This window comes from Vulpes lagopus, chromosome 8, assembly GCF_018345385.1.
Source record: "Vulpes lagopus strain Blue_001 chromosome 8, ASM1834538v1, whole genome shotgun sequence".
NCBI classification, from domain to species: Eukaryota; Metazoa; Chordata; class Mammalia; order Carnivora; family Canidae; genus Vulpes; species Vulpes lagopus.
In genome coordinates, this window is record NC_054831.1 from 120,587,401 (window position 1) to 120,612,028 (window position 24,628).

Genomic DNA, 24,628 nt, shown 5'->3' on the forward strand with positions numbered 1-24,628 from the left:
TACTGTTGAGTAAAATTAGATCGAGCAATCTTTTTTTTTTTTTTCAAAGCATGTATGGTGGAGACCACAGATAAAAGCTGCAGCCAGAGTAATATCAATTCAACAAATATTTACTGATCAGTTAAAATGTGTTAGTCATTGGCAATAAAAGGAAAATTAATAACAGCTGGGTTAGATTACCACTTACAGCATTCTCACATATGGTCAAATGAACCTCCCCAGTTGGCTCTGTTGTCCAGATCTTGACAAAGCCAACTACTTACTGGACATCTTCCCAGCCATATGGAATGCAATATGCCCCACACTAAACTCATCTCTGTGGCTGCCTAGACCTGCCACCCCAACTTCCTCCATCATTTCTGTTATATTGGTAAGTGGCACCATTATCCATCCAGTCTTCCATGCCAGAATCCTGAAATCATCTTCAATGCCTTCCTTATAGTCACCCACCAACCCCCGTAAACTGCATCAAGTCATTTCCATTCTAGTCCATTTTTTCTTTCTTTTTTTTTTTTTTTTAATTTTAGTTATTCGTTTGAGAGACAGAGATAGAGCACGAGCAGGGGGGAGGAGACAGAGAGGGAGAAGCAGACTCCTCACTGAGCAGGGAGCCGATTCGGGGCTAGATCCCAGGACCCCAGGATCATGACCTGTGCTTAAAGCAGACACTCCACTGACTGAGTCACCCAAGCGCCCCTATCTGTGTTTGTTTCTATTCCCACTTTTAGTGTCTTCATTTAGGCTATTGTAATGCCTCACTTAGCTTACTACTAATGCCCTAAACAGTTTTTCTTTCTTGCTTCTTTCTTTCCTTCTTTCTCATCTCAAACCTTCTTTGAACACATCCTCTACTCTGCTGCTAAAGAATTTGTATTTGTAAAATGAAACACTGTGAACTTCATTTTGCAGCTTAAAACCCTTCAGTGGTTCTTCACTGCCTCTGGTTAAAGTTCAGACCCTTTAGTAAGACATAGAAAATACTTAAAAAAACAAAAAAAGAAAGAAAATACCTTAAAATCTGACTCCTATCTCTCCAGCTTCACCCTGTCATACCTCCACAGACACCCTTCTTTCCATTAATTCAAGACTATTTGCAGTTCCTAGAACAGAGCATAGATCTCTTTGCAACCTCCCCCCCCCCCCCCCCGCCTTTGTAAATATTGTCAACATTGTTTCTTTTGCCTGGAAGTCCATCCTCAGCTCAAGTGTCAGTTCTGGAAGTTTTCCCCTAACTGCCTGAAGTATGCAGATGCTATTTGTCTTTTGTTCCTATTGCACCTTGTCATTGCTGATTTAGTAATCTGTCTTTCTTATTAGACTGTGAGTTCCTTGGAGGATGGGGCGGGGTGGAGATAAGGACTTCCTATGTTAGTTAGCTCTGTATCTCTAGTACAGTTTTTGGCACGTAATAGATGTTCAGTAAAAACTTGCTGAAAGTATATTCAATAAATCCAGGTAACTTGAGAACTTCTGCTTGATCTTGTGCTATTCAAAAACTGAAAAGGCATGCTTAGAAAGAACCTAAAACGTGGGAGTGCCTGGATGGTTCAGTCGGTTAAGCATCTGACTCTGGATTTTGGCTCAGGTCATGATCGCTGGGTTGTGAGTTCGAGCCACACTTTGGGCTGGGTGTGATTCTCTCCCTCTCTGAAACCATGAGAGACTCCTAACTCTGGGAAACGAACAAAGAGTTGTGTAAGGAGAGATGGGCAGGGGGTTTGGGGTAACTGGGTGATGGGCACTGAGGAGGGCACCTAACGGGATGAGCACTGGGTGTTACACTATTTTTTGGCAAATTGAACTTCAATAAAAACAAAAAACAAACAACAAAAAAAGATTCTCTCCCTCTCCTGCTGCCTTTCCCACACATTCTCTAAAAAAAAAAAAAAAAAGTACATAGAAAGTGGCCTACTTGATCAGACCCACGGTCTCGTCCAGCATTTTATCTCCTACATCAGCAAAATAAGAGGAAAACTGATGTTATTCGTGTTCACAACATGCCAGGTAGTACTCTAGTCGCTTTAATGTGTTTTCTCACTTAATTTTTCACAACCTCACTATGAAGTAGTCACTCTGTATTTTATAGATGAAGAAACAGAGATTAAGCAACTCAGACCTAGCTAAGTGATGTAGATAGGGTTTAAAACCAAGTTGGTTTCTAGTTCTAAAATCCATTTCTTCCATGACAACAAAATATTTCAAGTAAGACCAGAGAACATGTCCTATTATGTTCAAAAGAAGGTACACCAAACATGACTATACTTTTGAGAAGTACCAAGACTGTCCAAAGTCCTCTTAGAGTCTGAATTGAGACGTACCAAACTGCCCAAAGTCCTCTTAGCAGAGTCTGATTTCAGTGTCCAACACTATACTTTTATTTATTTATTTTTTTTTCAACACTATACTTTTAAAAATAAGGAGAAGGCTGAAAAGCCAGAAGAAAAGATTGAAGCAAAAAGAAGATATAAAACTTCCATGACATGACTCCCAAACTTTGGCATACAATATAAGTGAGGAATGTTAACTGACAGTGTTGTGCCTTTAGCTATGACCATCAGCAAGGGCTAGTGGATTATATAAGATTCTGCACAACAGCATATACCTAATTGGCCTGGAAACTTTGAAGGAATCTCAGTGTATGAACAAATTTAGGACTGTGTCTGAACATCCCACAGTAACTGACAAAATTGAAACTTAATGTGATTCAAAGGTGTTAATTCAGCCATTGCTTATCTAGACTGATGGGGGATCTAGAAGAAAGATGCTACAAGAGTAAGACCAACTGCCTGTACAAAGTCCAGCCAGGCTATCTAGTTGGTTTCAAGTACAGGAGAAGCAAGAATGTTAGACAAATATTTAATTGAGAACACTATTGGAAAAATTTCAGTTTTATTTAAAAAGTGAATGGTTCCTGCTAAGTATGGTAATTCACTATTATCTTTGGGGTAAAAAAAAACAAAGGTTTTTGTTGTTGTTGTTGTTTTCTAAATTAGAGGTTTTCTTTTGAAAAGTATTTATCATAGAAGGATTATGTCTCAGGATCACCAAACCCTGTGCAGGTATGTGCTCCCGTGAGTTATAAATTACTGCTCCCTTGATTTAAAGATTCCAGACATCATTAAGGGCAGGAAGTGGCTGCTTTATTTTGTTGCCACTACATTAAATGCAATCCACAGTCTTTTTCTGTTCAGGTTATTTTTGAAGCAAGGTATTTATACATTAGACCAATGAAAGAACCATAGTTATGTTTACAAGACTATCTTATCCAATAAGCATGACAAAGAAAATAAATCCTGAAAACCTTCCTAAAATTTTGCCACGTAAGAAAAAAAACATACAATTTTTTTTTTTTTCCTGGAGGGGCCAGGTAGTAATTTTTCCCCACACACATTTGACTGCCTGTTTCCTTCTTTAGTGAAGACTGATTTTACCTCTGGGTGGCAAAAGAAAAGCAATTCCTATCTGTCTTAGAAGGAAGAAAAAAACCTGCTGTTGTCTCACTTTATCTTTCTATGTATTAAAATCCTGGGTACACAGATAAGGATCAAGAGAAGAACAGCATTATCACTCCCAACTTGCCATGTGATTTCAGGGAACTACTTTCACCTCAGGACCATAATTAAAATGTTGGCATGAGGGAAAAAGGAAAAGAAAAAGCTAACTTCAAAGACTAAACCTTCTCCCTGGTAACATGCTATGTTTTCTTTCTTATCCATTTAAAATTTTTATTTTCCTATGTGTATTACTACACACATGAAAAAGACTTCAAGGCATACTAAAATATCAGTAGTAGTAGTAGAATTGCAAATAATTTTTTAAAGTAAGTTCTATGCCTAATGTGGGGCTCGAACTCACAACCCCGAGCTCAAGAGTTGAAAGTTCTACCGACTGAGCAGCCATGGGGGCCCCAAGAATTACAAATAATTTAATTTCTTTCTTTGTGTTTTTCTGTATTTCCTAACTTTTCTAAAATGAATATGTATTACTTTTGTTATTAAAAATGTTATTTAAAAAATAAAAAAATAAAAATGTTATTTAATTATTTTCTCATGCAAGCTTTTGTATCTGGTTTCATAAGTAAATGACTGATCTACAAAACTTGAAGAGTGTGGTAAACAATTTATAAAGTGCTCATCAGGGCAGCCCCGGTGGCACAGCGGTTTAGTGTCGCCTGCAGCCCAGGGTGTGATGCTGGTGACCCGGGATCGAGTCCCATGTCGGGCTCCCTGCAGGGAACCTGCTTTTCCTTCTGCCTGTGTCTCTGCCTCTCTCTCTGTGTCTCTCATGAATAAATAAATAAAATCTTTAAAAAAAAAATAAAGTGCTGATAAATCCTCAATGTCCTCCAACCATTTAAAAACAGTTAAAAATAAGGGCACCTGGGTGGCTCAGTCAGTTAAGCATCTACCTTCGGCTCAGGTCATGATCCTGGGATCCTGGGATGGAGACCAAGTTGAGCTCCCTGCTCTCAGGGAACCTGCTTCTCCCCCTTTCCTCCCCACTCATGCTCTCTCTCACTCTGTCTCAAATAAAAAAATAAAATCTTAAAAAAAAAAATGAAAACAGGGGTGCCTGGGTGGTTCAGTTGGTTAAGCGTCTGCCTTCAGCTCAGGTCCTGGAATCAAGCCCCATGTCGGGCTCTCTGCTGGAGAAGCTCTTGCTTCTCTCTCCTTCTGCCTGCTACTTGTCTCATTTGTGCTCTCTTCCCTCTCTGCCAAATAAATAAAATCTTTAAAAAAGAAAGGAAAAAGAAACCTTAATAGTTTCCTAAAAGAAAAAATAGTTAATAGAAAAAATGATAAGTAATGTAAGCAATTGGTAACTTACATAAACATTCTGTTTTATAAGAATAATATAAAACCTTAGTAACTTAGCAAGTGGATTTTAAAAGTGAGTCAGTGATTATAGACAATGTATCTGGGTGGAAAAGAAATAGCTCAACTTTAAGGTGTAACTTCATTATATTTTAATGTTTTCTGTTATATTTTAATGCAGGGTGAGTGAAAATATGGTTCTATCAGTGATTTAACCCCTCAGTAGATTTTTTCATCAGATAACTCGCCTCTGAAATCAGTAAAGACACACAAAGAAAATTACTATTGTCTTGCCAGTCATGATAGCAACTGGCAATATAAAATATTAAAGATTGGGCAGCCCGGGTGGCTCAGCGGTTTAGCACCGCCTTCAGCCCAAGGCCTGATCCTGGAGACCCTGGATCAAGTCCCACGTCGGGCTGCCCTGCATGGAGCCTGCTTCTCCCTCTGCCTGTGTCTCTGCCTCTCGCTCTCTCTCTCCCTCTCTCTCTCTGTCTCTCATGAATAAATAAATAAAAATCTTAAAAAAAAAGATATAAAAAGAAAACTTCTTAAAAAAAAGAAAATATTAAATATCAAATAATCCTAAAACTTGATCTGAACAGTAACTCTGGATTAGTGATATATACTACAAATCAACACTATCACACTTCAATCAGAATGATTTATGTTTTTATTTTTTTGATTGAGTGTCCTGCATGCACCTAAGGCTTAAATCTTACTGTATTGAAATCAAGTATGACAGAATGACTAAACAAATTCAATAAATGGTTGTTTAATTGCCATCTCAGAAGAGAAAAACATCTTTGGTGCGATTTGGGAATACATGAAAGAAATAAGTGATTCAACCCCTAGGGTACTTAGATTTGGCTGAAGATATTGAAAATGATATGTAGAGATGGCAGTTAAATATATTTACACTAGACAAATTTGTCTTATGGTGGTGGCAATGGTAGGACCTTAGGGGAGAAGGCAATTTTTATCAGAGCTGGTCTCAAGATTAACTTACTTTTAATTTGTTGGTGCATTCTCAGGTATTTATATATATTTATATATATTATATATAATGTTACACTAGGCACCAAAATAAACCAGTCAGTAATGTTATTGAGTCCACACAAGCAGAATTAGACAGCTGACAGAACAATTTTGAAAGAAGACAATAATCATGTCAATTATAAAGCTAACCTCTAACAAGAGTCCTGGAATCAATATATGTTGAATTTTAAGTCTGTGAAAAAGGTGCTTTTCCCTAATATTGTATTCAATGTTTCCTTTAGAATACCTGTGAAAAAATTGTCTTCATATATGTCCAGAGGGAGGCAGAGAGAGAAGCAGGCTCCACGCAGGAAGTCTGACATGGGACTTGATCCCAGGACCCCAGGATCACAACCTGGGCCAAAGGCAGATGCTCAACCTCTGAGCCACCCAAAATAATTTTTTTGATGAAGCATGAATAATTATTAGAGATACAAAATGTCATTGGTTTGACAACAATATGTTTTTGGTTTGTTTGCTTCTGGATACCAATCTAGGTTTCTTTTGATGTTGTGTGTAAAGTTTGATCTAATTAATGGGAATTTAATCTATTGATCTAAATATCCCCAATAAACTACTATTAGGAAACTACTAATTATTTTCTTCTAAAATGTTCAATTCCTTTTATTGATTGATTTTTATTTTATTTTTAAATATTAATATTTTATATATTTATATATGTAAATATATGTAAGATTTATAAACACGGGGCTTGAACTCACAACCCTGAGATCAAGACCTGAGCTGAGGGATTCCTGGGTGGCGCAGCGGTTTAGCGCCTGCCTTTGGCCCAGGGCGCGATCCTGGAGACCCGGGATCGAGTCCCACGTCGGGCTCCCGGTGCATGGAGCCTGCTTCTCCCTCTGCCTATGTCTCTGCCTTTCTCTCTCTCTCTCTCGCTGGGTGACTATCATAAATAAAAAATAAAAAAAAATAAAAAAAGACCTGAGCTGAGATCAAGAGTTGGATGCTTAACCAATTGAGCTGCCCAGGCACCCCTATTGAATGACCTTTATACCAGACAAAATCCCTGAGATCCCTGTTTCAAAGGCAGGAAAGGCCTCATTCCTCATCCTTATCTTCTGGTTCCTACACAGTGAAAGAGATCCTATTTAAGGTTCTGGGACATTGTGCAGGACTCAACTTGGGGAATTTAACTTAAGATAAAGGGGTCCAGCATTAATCAATTCATCGTAGCTTCAGGATCTTAGAGAACCATTTTCTTTTCGAGAGCCATTTTTAATACTCAGTTTTATAAGTCATTAGGGTCTCAAATTCTAACCTTCTCTTTAATTCACACTCTGTAATTTTTACCACATTTTCATTTGGAGACTGAGTAACTTAGGAGACAGCTGTAGCATTACAGAATGTAACCGGACTGAAACATCAGAAGACCTGGGTTCTAGTTCCAGTTCTTTCACTTAAAAACTGATTATTCTTTGGCAGGCCTTTCAACCTCTGAGACTGTTTTATCATATGAAGCAAGAACATCACTGCTATGGTTTTTATGAGGGTTCACTACATAGGTGTTCACCGTGAAGTGACCAGCAAATACTAGATAGATACTATTTGTCTTTGTACTCTATTTCTGAAAATATTACTTTTTGCAAAGAAACATGAACCAGAGCAAGAAAGACACCTAGTCCCTACTTGGAAGTGTTTCTGAGCACTCAAAGTGGGCCAACCCTATAGATTTAACTAAGGCTGGTCCTCCTTTCAGTTCTCCTTATATTTTAGAGAACATCACCTGACTGAATTTTGAAGAAAGAAATTGTTACAGAATCTAAGAGTTAAAATAGGCATACTATAAGAATATTTAATAAATATTGCTGAGCCAAGATCCTCATGAAAAACACTGGATGGGCCATTTTTAATAGCTTTGAGATATGTACTGTTTGTTAAGAAAGAAAAATATTTCTGATTAGCCATAAAATTTACAACCATTTTAAAGCTTAATAGATTTACTGCTGTTTCTAAGCATAAATCATATCTATGTTATACTCGTAGATTTTTTTTCCTGAAATCATTGAATTTTCAGTAAAAAGAATCTAAGATTTAGCATACTACCTCTATAGTCACTTTCCACAATGGAACCCTAAATCTACCACATCTATTAAACTACCACTGGTTTTCAAATTCTCTTCATTCTATTTTACTATTCCTTTTTTTTTTTTTTTTTTAAGGTAATCTCTACACCCAACATAGGGCTCAAACTCACAACCCTGAGATCAAGAGACACATGCTCCACCCACTGAGCCAGTCAGGCGTTCCTCTATTTTACCAGAGACCTATGACTGGCCCTGCACATACTACTTACTGATATAATCAGTTCTGTAATGTTACCATCTTTGCAATGACTTTGTGGGTTGTTCAAATACAAATACCTCAAGGAAAGTCAATACACTAAACTGTTATCAATGTTTTTGTATGTCACAAAAAGGGGATTTAGGTATTCATTAGACTTTTTAATGAGATTTATATAATTTAAAAATGAATTTGATAAGAAAAAGGAAGTGAGCAGAAGGTGGCAATGGGACTGAGGGATAGGGTTGTGCACAGACACACATACACCCACAGAGCACATTACCCTTGCTTTGCAAACCCAGTAAGAAATGCTTTGCACCGCAAATGCCCACAGAACCAGCAGGAATCGAGGTTATCTTGCTAAGCACAGAAGGAAGATACCCAGCAGTAGTGTCCAGCTCCTGGTTCTTTACTAAAGTAAACAATAAATATTACAGTCACTTAACTTATCAACAATCTATTTAAGTAATACCCCCAAATGGTCTGCAACATGCAAACTAAAAAATGTAGAATACAATCCTGATTAGATCAGTTAATTGCGAGTGCTCTGTTTCTACATTCTTCTCTTTAGCAAAACATGGCAAGTTTATGTTTCAGCAAAGAACGGCTTAAATGCCTTGGGGAAAAGCTCTTTAAAAACCAACATGTATGTCTTTATACGTTAATTTAATATCAGTATCTGTAATCTTATTCCTATTTTGAAAATTAATTATACTGGTGTTTCCTATGGTTGTATAATAATCAGTAGGAACATCAACCTGGTGATTTAAAAAAAATTTGGTAAAACAAATGCTTTTATATGGGCACTTGCAATAAAAGATAAATCAGATGTGGGAAGAGCTTCTTTTGTAAAAGCCATGTATAAACAGCACATAAAGATGACAAGTCAAGCAGCAATAGCCCATTCTTCAGCCAAAAAAGGAAACGAATGAAGAAAGAACAAAAATCACTAAAAAGAAAATCATTCCCTGGTCCCCCACCGAGCCCCCAAAAGCCTTATAAATAATAGTTTTGGTACACTTTCTGTAAAAAACTCAGGCCAAGTGACAGTTTGAGAAAGGACATTAGATTCACAAACACTCAGGATGGGGATAAACTAACAACAGAGTAACCATGTGGCTAGCAAAAGATGATTTAAAAATTCTCTTTCCTCTCTAGTGTGCCATTCTCTATTTGCAATACATTTCTCTTCATTCTAAATTTTCTCTTAGCTATATCCACCCCCGCTTTTTTTTAAAAATAAAGTTTGTATGCTATTGGTCCTAGCTAGAAATACATCCTTGTAATGCTCACTAGCTTCTCCACAAAACTTGAGTTATTTTCATGGTTCACTGCTATTCTCTGGCATAGAAAGATTACATCTGAATAAAGGAGCTTACTTAGGAGATGTTGGTCTTTATCAAATTATAGTTGGTAAAACTGCTTAGTATAAGAAAATCACTCCATTACGCAGCCTCTCACAAATTCCAGCAAATGAAATTTGCCAATGACAGTTATCCTTCAAACATAGTTATAATTTCCTTAATAGTGCTGTTATTAGATTATCCCCAGAAAAGGTGACTGTAAAAGCAAACAGCTTCGAAATCAGTGCCTGATGCAAAATTTTAACTATTAGGTAATAGAAAATTTTGCCTTAACACTGCACTCACCAGCAAGGACTCCACAGCTCAAATGAGTGTTCTCAAACCTGAATAGAGCTATAGAAGTCAAAGTTTTCAGCAAATATTAAAAGTTATACTAAACATGTCTAGAAGACCAGAAGTCTTTGGTTGGTCAATTTTATTTCAAGATACTAAGAAGGGCTGAGATAGAGAAATGAAGATGGAAAGGAAGGAATTATAACCAGTACAAAAACTATGATCATTTAGTAGGGAACACAAGTATATTTGGCAGGATTTCTCAGAAGTCCCAATTCCAAAAATGATTAAAGACATAATAAGTACTTAAAAAAACATTATGCCCCAATTTAATATCTAGAAAATAACATCTTGATTCCACAAAACTAAGTACAACAGGAAACTATTATTAGATATTAAGTAGCTATGTCTTCTCTTCCTGAAAAATCCTATAATATTTAAAATGGCTTTCCATGTTAACATTTTCAAGAAGTTCCTAAAAAGAACAAGGCTTTGAAGAAACTCTTCAAAATTTTTATACTACTCAGACATGGCCACAAAGTACATACTTTGAACTAATAAACAAACCACTTCAAAATGTTGAGTGTTGGTTTTAAGTAGTTACCTGGGTAATACAATAGAATCTAGAACTCTGAGAGTAACATAAGAGATAAGGTTTACCCAAGGTAAAGTGAAAGATAAAGTAGTATATACCTTCCGTTAATTCCACATTACAGGAGCACGCTCTCCTCACACCCACATATCCACACCCACTCCATTCTTCACTCTTCACTATGATCACGGTGGCAATACTGGATGGTTAATAACCACTAATTTGTAAAGTGCTTTTCAAAAAAACAAAAGACAAACTCAGCATATTAAAAATGCTTCTAACAGATGCAACAATTACTGTTGTTGTAGTGACTGATTAAGATGGTTAGAAGAAAGTTATTTTTAAAACTTGGTATAAATAAGTCAAATGAGTTCCAAGTTGATTTTAAAACAATATTCTTCTAAGAACTGATTACATGTCAAAGGTATCTCTGCTTTAGGACTGAGCAAAAGACAATTACTGGGACACAGAGAAGAATGAAAATGTGGAAAAATAAGGGAACTCTTCTAGAAACGCTGGCTGTCAGTATTTCTTACTGATCCTCTGAAGCAGAGGTTTCTTTTAGTTTTTTTGTTTTGTTTTGTTTTGGTTTTGTTTTGTAATGAGTATGTACCATATTGCTGGCTCCTATTTCCTTAATGACTACTATCAACCAGAATCAGATTTTCAATAAGATTTATTCGTGATAAATTTACATATTAACAGCAAATAACGTGAGAAAAATATCAAAGAAAACGTTCCAAAAGAGAAGTTCTTAGCAGATTTCTTCAGGCTTAAATATCTTGCTGAACTGCTAAGGGATAAACGATTTATTCAGCCTAGTATCAGAGCTAAAGCATCTTGGACCAGGGAAAGGAAAGGAACATAAGTTTATGGATTTATTAGAAAGCACCTCCCCCAAAGCTAAACACAGACCAAGGACTCCTTCAGAACACAATCATGTCCATGTCAACTAGGAAACAAAGACACTTCTGAAAGAATATAAATTTATTTTATTCTGACTTATTGGTAAATACTGCCCCAATAGGCCCTGAATTGGAGGAATTCCTCTTAGGGAAATCTCTTTATTTAGAAAGAAGAACCCTTCTAAAATGTTTTCCTTAGATTCCCAACCTTAAATTTATACAACTGCTTGAAAGAGTAAGGTATACTAAAGCTTCCGAGTGAAAAATCATTTCACTTTCTTTTCCATGTTTATTAGATATCTCTAAAACCTGTCTAAAGAAAAGGGGAACTGGAGAATTGTTTCTTTATTCCTTAGGGGGAAATGGAGGCAGACCCCTGAAAACCAAACCAAAGGGCCTCACTGAATTCATCACCAAATATGTTAAAAGCACAGTTAACATTGAACAATCTGGAAAACTGACAAAGGCAGGGGTGTTGTGGTGATTACAGGTATGTTAGATTACAGTTCTGGTGTACCCCAACTGCTAAATAAATAGAAATAAATGCCTTGTGTTTTGTTTTCCATTTCTAGTCATAAGACCAAAAATACTTCAACACTGAATAAAGATGCTAAGGTCACATCTACAGCTTTTCAAACAATACAAAGGCAGAAAGGGTAAATTAACCAGTTCTCTGGTTCTCTAGACCTATATCAGGGGTCAGCAAACTATAGCCAACAGTCCAAATCCAGCCCTCTCCTTGTTTTTGTATTGCTATGAGCTAAGAATGGTTTTACATTTTTTAATGGTTTGGGAAAACATAGAATGATATTTAGTGACACATAAAAATTATATGAAATTCAAATTTCAGTGTCCATAAATAAAGTGTGATTGGAATACGTTCATGTTCATTTGTTTGTTTATTGTCTATGCTGCTTTCACTATATAAAGGCAAAGTTGAGTGGTTATGACTGTGACCATATGGCCTGCAAAGCCTAAAATATTATCTGGACCTTTATAGAAAAAGTTTCCTAACTCCTGGTCTGTCTGATATACCAAAATCTTGATATCGTAAGAGTTTGATACATTTGGTGTCTTTATACCATATGAAACACAAGAAAAAAATGATCAAACTCTTCTCTGCTATGTATTTTAGATAAGTACAAATTGTCAAATATCAGGTTCCCTTTATGGTATCAGAATAAAATAATTCATCCAAAATGAATTTATACATACAAACAAGCACCCAGTGTCAATAATATCTTCTACATGGAAAATAGTTGATTGTTACCTTTAGTAAATGGATAAGAGCTTTTAACTGATTCAAATGATAAGACATTAATAAGAGAGACTAACATCTACCATAGTAAATTCTTTAAATAAACCACAGACCACATTACAGGATTAATAATAGAGATAGTGGCTTCTGGGCCATATATGGGCTTTTTGGGCTACTTGCAAATACTGATTAGGCATATAGTGATTAATTTGGCACAAATTTGTGTCCCAACAATACGAGAGATTCTATATGAAAAGTTAGTTTATCCATTACCATCTGTGACTGATCATTTAATCCAATTTAACAAATTTTAATTATCTGTTATATATCTGAGATACAAAGGTGATAGACTGGCAAACAAAGATGAATAAAACAAAGCCTCTCACCTTTGAGAATCTCATACTTTTGAGGAGATAGGTACAAGCTAAAAGAGATGGATTAACAACATTTCAAATCTTTAAAACCACTTTTGCTGGTGGGGATCTAAGCCATAATCAGAATGTTAAACAGAAAGTAAGCTTCCATAAGTTTATCATATCACAATGATATAAATTAAATCACATGAGGGTGCTAAAGTATGTAAAGATTACTCAGTCAGAGAAGGCAAGCAAACTTAGAATGCAGGCTCTGGCGGTATGCTTCTTCAAAATAGAATAGTGAGTCTGTCTTGTCAACAGATTCTGGGCTACAAGAAGTTTCCGAAGCTACAAAACTATCCCACCTCCACTCTTTTATCTAAAAAAAAAAAAAAAAAAAAATCCCACATGCCTGTGTCATTTATGAAGAAGCTTGAGGATTTCCAGGAATTTCAAAATGTTCTTTTTTTAAGAGAGAGGGCAAGCCAATGGGTAAAAACATAAGATGAATAAATCATTGGCAAGCAACCTATGGGCAACAGAGCCAGAAAGAAAAAGAGCTGATAAAACAAAGACAGCTAGAAAAAGAAAGAAGAAATCAGGATAACATGCTAGGAGGAAGACTGGGGCAGATCTGGATATCAGATGGTATGTTATCTGAGGGTAAGAATTATGACTAATGTAATATGAGAGTTACATTTAACTATGTGAAGAGCTTATAATATAGAAGACAGAAAATTCTTCAAAAGGCCTCCATTCAGGAACAAGAAATGAAAACTATAGGGAAACAGATTTTGAGTTAATATAAGAATGATTTATAGGCAAAAATCAGAGCTGTCCAAAGATGTAGTAGGCTGTATCTTGGGAGGCCAGAGACCTATAAATGTCCTATAAATGGTTTTAAATCACTAAATGATACTGTATAGAGAAGTTAAGCGAAGTGAAGAAGAGTTGGATTGGGGGCTTACCCAACCCTAAAATTCTGATAATGCTACCTTTTTGCATCTCTGCAATACATTGCCCTAATGGGCAATGAATGAATGCATAGTAGTAAACATGGTTTCCCCTTCATTCTTATTCTCTGTGTTTTATTGAGATGGGATCCTGTCCATATGAAGACTCTTCTTTAAGGAGACAGAAGAGAAAATGAAAGACTAAACTGTACCGTTTAATGATCTGGGGTGGAGGGGCCTGAAGAGATCATTGGAACACATGTTTCTCCTGCCCTCTAATCTTTGAAATGTTGGATATATTCTATTATTTACTGCAAACAGGATTCTGACTATGATAAAGGGGAAGGCTACCCTCTAAGATATCAATCACAAAAGATTAGAAATGCATTCCTAAAGCATACACTTCCTTAATAATCTGTCACTCACATATTTAGTTAGGCTATGATTGAAGTTATTTAGCTTTTAGCCTATATTTCTGATCTGTGGGAATAATAAACTACTTTTTTCTTCTTTTTGTCTTTCAAGTTCTAGTATAAGAATTCCATTTATGAAGTAAAATATTCCTTGAATTTGTAATTGTTGATAACAGTCACCTCTGATTTCTTTCTGGTCTAACCTTACATGGTTTCCTTGCTCTAACAGCCATACCTTCTTCTTAAGTGTTGCCGGTGCCCAATCCCGGGTCCACACCAGTGTTTGTTTGTTTGTATCATGCTCTGCTGCAGTAAAGAAGGAGATCCTAAGGCATGAGGGGTAACAGAAACAGAAATGAGAGCAGACTCATTGATCTACTACCCACTACAATGTGGAGGAGGCTGATACAGTTATCCCACATGCCATGCATAATGGAGAATAAGAACAAGGATTCGTCTCCATTTCTAGTACCAAAATTACAAACAACAGAGTTAGTTTAAGTGCAATGAAAACAAGCAAAATTTCTTTCTCAGTGTGGTAGAGAATGCTGTAAAGAAGTTTGGGATTTTATAATTTCTGTGAAGAATACAAGGGAAGGATATTATAGAGAAGTTCTATATATCTTCACTATACTCAATACTCTTGGCAAAAAAATTGCAACAAAATCGGCAACAATGAGAAAGTGTCTCATATTATTTTTTAATTTTCTGTCTTCCTTTTGTTAATATGTGATCATTAGGTAGTGCCCAAGTATAAATTTTGCTTGCTAATGCCTTCTAAAAAAATAACCAAACCTCTAATGCCTAGTATATTCTCCATGCCTATCTGTAGGAAATATGACGAAAGTAACTTAGGAATGTAGGAGACAGTAAACTGGCTTATATCCACAGAAAATTCAGAGAAAAATTTACAACATTTACTAGAAAGAAATGTACTAGGAACTTGGATGACAAGCGGAAATCTAAACCACAGAAAATCCCCAGTCTAATGTTACTCAACAGTCAGTATCTTCCTCCTTCAAAACTTGTATCAGAGATGTAAACAAGTTGTAAACCTGACCCATGTGAACTGAATCTCCTTCATATTCTGTTAGCATAAGAAAATGGCTAAAAGATAGGTCTGAAAGATTGATGCTGGGTTTATTTTCAAGTTTGGTCCACTGGAAGACTACCAAAAGGATAAGATGAGTTTTAAGAGTATGATGAATTTGGAAAGACATTTTGACCTTCAGTAGTTTTAAGTGCCTGGTCAAATACCAGTAACAAGTAGATGCAAATCAATACAACTATTTCACAGCTTGCTTTCATATGAAAAATTCCAAGAAATTAATGTCTGTTTTTAAGTGTTTGTCTTCCCAGTCCCCAAAAGACCAAGAAACGAACAACAACCAAAGCTTCTGATTCCTGGAATACCTTACAGATTCATTCTCATGAGGTAGGTTTGTCTCTATGTTCCTAGGTGGAAATCTGGGCACCAAGTAGTTAAGTGAACTTCTTAGAGTCACCCTAGAAATGATTAATAGCAAAACCAAGGCGAAAAAAACCCCAAGACTTTTTACTGGTCTGTATTGATACCTTTAGTCGAAATTGTTTTTTTACTTATCCACTGGCCATTCAGAAGCTGAACCAGGATAAAACCAACACACAGTTATTTGGATCTGTCTCTGGTGTTCAGAATGGAATGAGATGTGAGAAGAAAACTAAGACAATTTACAGCTTTGTTACAAATATCAGCAGTATTAATGTTAGTTAATACAAAGCTATAATGTCTACTATTTTTCCTCTGATAACTGTGATGGGTATATCTTTTGAACCTGCGCTGATCAGATTAATCCAATACAAAGACTTGGCCCTCCTGCTCTCAACCATTTTTACCCTAAATAAAACAAAGGGCCTCTTCTTTAACTTACATCAGTAAGGATCTCTGAGGATTCCTGCTCTACTTCCAAAAACTGAAAAATATTATTGGCTTATTGTAGACTTTTAATGGACTCAGAATAATTCTAATACAAAGCAGAACAAAATCTAAGGTGAAATTTACAATAATTAATAAAAAGCTGTTACCAGGATGAAAACTGGAAATATAATCATAAACAGTTATAAAAGTATCAATAAAATTCTGATTATTTCCTTTTCAGTTCCTTGAAAAAATTTTAAAACCCTAAACAATATTATAGTTTTGTTATTCCATAAGGAAAGCTCTTGCATTTCTATTTCAAAGATAAAGGGGAGTACTTATGATGATCACTCTCTGTATCAGAGGACAGCTTTGCAACGTGTCAGGCTGATTGAGGTCTCTCTCTTCTTATTATGAGTAAATCAAGAAATATGCTTAGTTACAAAATATTTGTTATAAACAGACATAGCCTGCGACATGAAAGATACACACCCATAACAGATTTTAAAATTTAACCCACCCCTTACTTCTTTTCCCATTTTTGGGGAAAGCCTATAATGACAGAATAGCAGTTTTCAGGAAATACCAGATAATTATTTCTACATGTCTCCAGAGAAAAATAGAATAGTGGTGGGCGTTGAAGGACAAAAGATTCTTGGCATTAGTGTTCTCTCTCTCTCTCTCTCTCTCTTTTTTTTTTTTTTTTTTGCTGTAAGAAGCCATCATCTTAAAAACACAAAGTCTTAAAGTTTCATCAACTAAAAAGTGTTGAGAAGTAAAACAGAGTGCAAAAATCTGTTTGATAACCTCATGGACTCAGATTTCAAAACAAATATTTGAGACAACATTAATCAAATCATCCATATTGGTACATTCAAGTGAAATAGAAAGTAAGCTACATGCAAGATGTGATTAATACCGAGGTAAAAAATAACAGGTTAGGCATCTGAGTTTTGTTGTGAAGACAGAGCACACTCATATGTACTTCAGGGAAGCCTTAAAAATCAACATGCAAACACAGGGACACATACTTGTCACAACAGAACTTTAGGTCAACAAGGCTATCAATGAAAAACAATTGATTTCAACACAAATGTAAGAATAAACAGGTCTGAAGTCAATCAGGAAAACAGAATATATCAATATATATTTTAAGCTTATGATAATGGCTAAATATTGCTTCTAGCAATATAATTACTTAAGTCATAAAGAAGTAACACAGTATTACTTCAGAGAAGGGTATATTTATGTACAGATCTTGAATTAACTTGTATTTCAGGACTTTTAAAGATGGGTACAGTGGTCTGGGAATTCAGCCCTGGCTAGAGACTAAGGGGACACCAGCACCATTTTCCTTAAACCAACAACATTCTACTTATGAAAAGTTGGAGTTTAACCTTTGCAGGTCCCCTTCTATACACCAGGCAGAATAAAGGTGTTTTTCCATATACGTCTCAGAAATACACATAAGAAGGCCACAGAAGTCAAAAGCCCTTTTCCAAAAAAGGCCTTTGTATATATACTAATTTGATATCTCAAGAAAAGGAGTGTTTATGGATTCATAGATTAAAATATATCATTTTAAGGCTTTTGAAAAATTAGCAAGTTGAATTTTTTTTCTTAAACTACAGAGGCTATGCCACACAAATGACTATAGATTATGAAATATTCCATCAAATGTTTTCTACAGAGTATCCTGCTTTGCATGTTAACACTGGAGAGAAGGACACAACAAGAGTAAACAATAAGAACATGCAGGATAAAAAGAGTTAAAGCTTTTGGGGAAAGTACTAACTGTCGTACACTTAAATCTGATTTGCCTCAACTTGCTAAATGTCAGTGAGGAAAGCTGGCTTGGGCAATCCATCCCTATTCCTTTGTACCCCACAATACATATTCTACAAAGAGTAACATTTTATTGACAGAAAAATGAACACAAAGAGCTCCCCTAGGACAGTGAACTATCAAGATCAGAGGGTATCATACAGGAGATAACACAGAGGAAGTAAATGACAAAAGTTCAATGGTTTTAATCTTGACATTTCAGATGAGCACCCTGTTTTCTGATCACAGAAAGACCAACCACCAAACAGCCAACACAAGAATCACGAGAAAAGACATCATAAAAGGAATACGAGGAGATGGAAAAGTACTAGAGTAGAGGTGGCACTTTTTGAGAGACTTGTGATCCTCGGGGATTGGAATAGAAACCTTGGGAGGAATTTCTTCATTGTCTTGCTGGGGCAAGGCTCTCTCAGCAGATCTCTCTTTCCTTTTAATTTTCTCTTCATCCTGCACTAACAGAGCACGTTCCTGTGTCTGCTTTCACGGTAGAAGATCAAGAAAGACAGAGAAAGATGAACAAAATGACAGATGGAAAAATGCTCAAAAATGATACTTGGGGATGTGCAAAGGATTTGGGAAGATCTTTTTGGACACTTTTTTTTTTTTTTGACACTCTTTATCTTACTTTACTTTGGCCATTTATCCCAACGAAGTTTCTATAACACAGTAGGGTATTCAATAAATAATTTTTTGAGTGAATGAACATTAGAAGTCCTGAAAGTTCAAGAAATTACTTGACTTCCTTAGTTATAGTATTTGTTCTTCCTTCAAGGAGACTCACAGATGAATTTTAGGTCATTTTTCATTGTTTTAGTGCTGCCAATTTTTCTTAGATCACTTGGGCAAAACCAATAATGAAGCATTCTTCTCACCATCAGAAAAGTTATTTTATTATAAATAGAAGGCAGAATATAAAACATTATCCTCATATCCTTTCACATAGACTTAAAAAACTGCAACAGTTCATTCAGTACGGCAATTAGCTTTTGCTCAAGGGAATAAAAATCTTAATCCCATACATTTTAAAGTTTGCAAAAGAAAAACAAGAGTATAAAAGTTTATATGTGCCTCCAAGGTCTATCAAAAACAAAGCCCACCCCCATCTCAACAACTGTAAACTCCCTCCCTCTTGCAGAATCATGATTAAAAATAATAGCAGTTAACAACCATCATGAAGGCTTATATATCACATTAAAGCAAGTACTTTTAACACTTTTAAGTGTTCCCCCTCCCCCAATTTCCATGCTCTGCCATTTAGTCAGGACAGATGTTATCTATGAAAGGAAAAACTTGGCTCTAAGTTCTCTCAGTTGGGCCAGCCTTCTCTGGTCAGTTTGGTATTTCAATACAGGTTCTTTGCACACCCCTAAGTGATATGTATCAGGGAGAAAGTAGCTGGGGGACTGGTCAGCAAAAAAGAAAAAAGGAAAAGAAAGGATGCAAAATTATAATGATTTTTAAAAGAATATAAAGAGGGAGAAGAAAGACAACATAAAAAGAATAGGGTACAATTAAATTCATTTTCTCTCTGAATACATATTTACATCTTCATGCAGCTTTTCAACCAGCCATGCGCCGAAATAAGCAAATTGAAAGCTGCAAAAGCTGCAGCAGTGGAAATGTTATGTGTTAGGTCAAAAGGCAGTGGGGTGTGAATTTACTAGTAGAGCCAAAAGAAAAAAAAAATTACTCAGCAGCTGCTGTTCAGTTCTGGGGGATTATCTGCTTAGTGCCATGACAGGAGCAAATTTAGATTGAGAAGCACAAGTCATAATGGCAGCTTTACCTCTGGCCCACCAACCTTTCTTTCCGAGGGAAGGACAGAGGTTTTCTTCACCTGGTCATACACAAATTATATAAAATTCAGTAGCCTTGCAATACAACAACAATGCTGCCAAAGACGGAAGAGGTATCCCCAGGGAACAGAAATATTGCCCTAATTATTAAAGAAAAAGTAAGATATGCCAGAAAGTGGAGTTATCCTATATAAATGGTTATCAGAGTACAGTTCTTATTCATTCTGTTATTCACTTAGAGGAGTAATATACATAAGCATAGAGCTAAAGTAGCTCAAATATTCTCCACTAATCTAATTTATAAAAAGTCCTTTCTTCAAAGTCTACAGGATGACATACCCATTTCCAACCAGCCTTGAGATGATTTTTGGAAGGTTTCTATTAAGACATAAGATATTTTTCTGGAAATGGAGACTGACTCAAATTTACCAAACTTCATCCAAGAGAGTATTAAGTTACTTTTTCAAAGTAATAGAGCACCTTTTATTACTTCCACAGAGTCAAAAAGAAAACTTCTAGAAAATATGCAGTTACGGTTTACAGAGAGGGTTAACCAGGCAAGATAGCAACAAGGCATTTCTCCTGGAGTTTAAATTTACAGAAAGCAAAGTCACTGTCTCAGTTTAGGGTATATTATCTATATTTAGAATACAAAAGTGATGTCCATTTACATCAGGGAATGGAGGCTGACAGGACAGTGAATAAGAACAATTGCATCCTATCACCTGTGGTAACTAGCTACCCAGCATTCAGGAATTCTCCAGTCTTACTTGGTGAAACTGGTTCGATTGTACTGGGAGAATTCTTAGCCAATTTCAACTGCATTTTGAAAAATAGAAAAAGTACACTTTTGTGAGACAACTTTTATCATCTTCTCCAGTTCCAGAAACTAAACAAAGTTGGATAATATACCATGAATTCTGAATATAAAAACAAGTTTAAGTTATTAAGACAATACTACCTTTCTTAATTAGAATTGCAATTCCTATTGGTAAAAACCAGGCATATAATTTTTAAAAATATTATAATCACTCATTAAATCATTATGACTACTCATATAAATATTAACCTGTATAAGCTAAAGATTAAGTAAAGAATTTTTAGATATATGCTTAAGGTAACTTTAAAAATATTCCATCACACAGATTCATTTAGTCAAAGGTAGGATTTCTACAATAGGTAATGACAACAATACAGAAAGAGCAGCCTCTGAAAGGTATCTCCGAGTTCTTCTAATTGTGACTACCTTACAAAACAACATGTTAAAAGTTTGATGCTACTCATAAAGATGAATCGTCAACAATTTTTCTAAAATTGAAATGAAATCATTAACATGTGATGGTTTGCACTTTCTGACTTAGAGGCCTTCTTAGTTTATTATATAATTGTGGTCAACCATTCCAGACATTTCTAAGTTGTGCAAATGTTCAAATAAAGTTTAAAAAAAATGTTTATCCTGTTCCTGTTTTGACCTTACTAAATTTAGTAAACTCTCTGGTCCTTGGAGGCACAGTTTGAACATAAAGTTCTGCTGGCTTATGGTCAATTTGTAAACACACACTAGCCAGAAGGAGGCAGTTCTCAAGAGCTCAGTCATCTAATGGTAGCTCTAAATGGCTCCTCTAATTTGACTGGGTAGCCCACATGACTTAAAAAAACAAGTGTTTGATTATGAATGCCTTAAAGTTGCAATGAACTGGTGAGGAACCAAAGCTAAATTTCAGCTCTAAACTTCCTTATTTTACTTATATACAGAACATTAATATACAGTAACACCTCTTTCATTCATTCTCACAAGTGGTCACATGGACAAAGTACTCACTCCTTCTCCTGTGGGAAGCTGCCCATTGATGTTAAGTGTTCGGAATGGGGAGTGAGTGGATAAGCGTTTATCCCACTCACTAGGCCGTGGTTCTGGTACAGATTCCATGAAGTTCTTTTTCAGCTCACTGATGCTGGCATGATGCTTTTTTATCTCTTCTTGACTTTTGTCTAAATCCTATAGTTGAAAGGACAAAAATGCAGAATAATAAATACTCAGAGAAAAAACACATCAAGAGAAGGCCACCAGACTATGGGCACTGGTAGAAAACACACCACATCCAGGGCAGATGTTACTAATCCATAAATTGCATTCAAATTTTAAATATACGACATGGCATATTTGCTTGTTCTTTTCTTTTTTCTTTTCTTTTCTTTTTAATGAAGTGCTTTTCTTGGAAGCAGTGAGGCATCTAACCCCACAGCTCTTAGTGGTTATGTAACCCATCAACCTCACTCCCTAATTTTCCAACTTTTCTTCTCATTATGACAGTGCTAGATCTCAAACTCCTCATCCCAAGAGGGTAATCTCACAGCTCAATTAGTCTCAGCTTAATATGAACTGATTGAGGCTCAGCTCAGGCAGGATGGAGACAGCAATAGATAAGGAGCAACTGTTCAACAAAGGACGTGATAAAAGATGCAACTGCCACCACTGGCTGCTTTGCTTTGGTGAGTTGCAATCATACAGCATCTCTCTATTTCTACTTGGAGATAGTTTTGCTTCCCTATTATTAGGTGGCTATTACTGGTTTTGATAAACAGGAATAGCCCTTTCTTGTTGTAAGAATTTATTACTAGAATTCCTGGCTCAAGCTTTGAGAGCAAATTGTTACTACCTATGAAAAATGACTCCGATATGCAATATAATGTTTTTTTTTTCCTTTACCAATACTAGTAATGCAAACTAAAAGCCTTATGCCTTCTGGGACTTGTAGGTAGCACTCAGGTGGTTAAGTGTCTGCCTTGGGCTCAGGTCACAAGATCCCAGGGTCCTAGATCCAGCTAGCATTGATTGAGCCCTGCATCAGGCTCCCCGCTCAGTGGGGGTCTGCCTCTCCCTCTCCCTCTATGCTCAATCTCTTTCAAGTAAATAAATAAAATCTTTAAAAACAAATAAAAGCCTTATGCCTTCCAACAGTTTCTGACAGCTTTACTTCATCCCTTAGTATAATTCAAAATAGGGATCTTCTTCCAGTAACTTTCAATGGATTGGAAGCGATTTAACAAGAATTCAAATACTTTATATATCTCTTGGACAATTTAAAATTTCAACTGTTCCAGCAGATTTGGATACTGGACAACTAGGTTCAAGCTCTTAAATAGGATATTCCAGGGAGAAAGGATCAAAGCTAAGGTTAATAAAGCTAGAAATAATATTCAGGTTTATATAACAGTAGACCTATAAAACTTTCAAAAGGTAGATCTGGCCAGAAATAAATAGGAAATACAATTTAAAGACAAAAACTGAAATGTTCTTTGTCCAACATACTTCTCCAAAAAAGCTCAGAATATCTGTGCTTGAAATCAAAATATGTGGGAGCCTGTCACTTGATGACTGCTAAAAATTCTGTGTTTATTATATATCATGGCAGCTCTGTATCCAAGAAAAGCACAATATTAAACATATCTTTTAATATGCTGTGTAAATTTTGGGATTAGTCTTTCTTTTCTTTTCTTTCTCTGTGGGAAACCACCACATTTTGGGAAAAAAAACCTGGAACTCATTTAAATAAAAATTTGTTTGAAAAATTTTTCTGGAGCAAAGTATGGTTCAAGTAAATAAAATTTTTTTCAAAAACAATGTCAAAGGACTTGACGGGATGAGCACTGGGTGTTTTTCTGTATGTTGGTAAATTGAACACCAATAAAAATTAATTAAAAAAAAACAATGTCAAAGGGAAATAGCATAGGAAAAAGTATTAGTGAGACACATGACATAATTTTGATTCTGGAAATATTCATTCAGAAAATTCATTTATTAGTCCACTCTTTTTATTTTTACAAGACTAAACCATGTATATTTGCTTTGAGATCAAAGAAAAAACTAACCCAAAAAGGGCAATCCTGTAGCTTCCACATAAAAGTACCTCTTGCTTGTTGGGGTGAAATGTGAGTATAGCCCATGAATATGGGCTTTACCATGGGGAAACAACAGTGTGCACTTTTATTCTAGCTGAAAGCAAGAAAAGCATGTTTATTAGCTTTAAAAAAGCGTGAACAAGCTTGGTAAAAGACTCAGTGTAAGCTGAACAACTGAGACCCACAAGGCATGTAAGGCTCCACGACCCAGCTCCTAATTGGAAATTAAATCTGTTTGGTCCAAGAACAATTTAACACATTTGGGAGAGTTACAAATATGAATGGTGCAAAACAAAAATGAACAAGAGATGCTATGGCAAATCCATAACTCTCTGGGTTAGCCTCTTAATATGAGAGTAATAATTTGTTACTTTTCTGGCCTAGCTTTTGATTGGCTTGGAACCTGAGAAAATAAACATTTCAATAAAATCAATAGCTTCTGAAGGAGCTTTCTCCATCCTTCTTAGCTGGCTCTGTTAGAAACCTGTGGGGGCACAGAGTAAAATTAAGATCTCAAAGGGACCTGTTCCAAATAGAATTTGTCATAGACACTTGCTACAGGTTCTCTCTGGGAGATGGAGGAGGAGGCGGTAGATCTAAAAATGAACTCGACCTTATTTGGCCAGAACAAAGCATTAGTGGGGGTGGGGTAGGAGAGATACTTAAAAAAAAAAAAAAAACCCTCTAGAGTGACAGATAATTTGGGAGAACATCCTTTAGGGGCGAAGAGGGGAGAATTTTTTTTCTTTTTTCTTTTTTTTTACCATAACTAGAGAATGATGGCTAGCCAAATTACTTTGGCTGTTTTTAGGGTAGATACTTTTTATGTTTATCATCTTATAATTTTAGCAGCAGCCAAACCAAACCATTAAATATAAAATGTTCTCAAAAAGTAGTTAGTAGTTTTAATTTTCAAA

At 35.8% G+C, this 24,628-nt stretch overlaps 1 protein-coding gene across 22 annotated transcripts in view; it reads right to left on the reverse strand.

Annotated features, from left to right (window-relative positions):
• The window catches only part of EPB41 (erythrocyte membrane protein band 4.1), a 200,403-nt gene that overhangs the window by 19,654 nt on the left and 156,121 nt on the right, over positions 1-24,628 (reverse strand). For 11 of the 22 annotated variants that reach the window (XM_041764995.1, XM_041764989.1, XM_041764988.1 and 8 more), the window contains one exon: positions 21,631-21,807. In XM_041764995.1, the coding sequence (XP_041620929.1) occupies positions 21,631-21,807 (177 nt within the window). Of the gene's footprint in view, positions 1-14,505; positions 14,597-17,814; positions 18,487-19,193; positions 19,416-19,798; positions 19,850-21,630; positions 21,808-24,628 lie in introns of those variants that run through there. The other 11 variants (XM_041765004.1, XM_041764997.1, XM_041765003.1 and 8 more) reach the window with 8 other exon arrangements.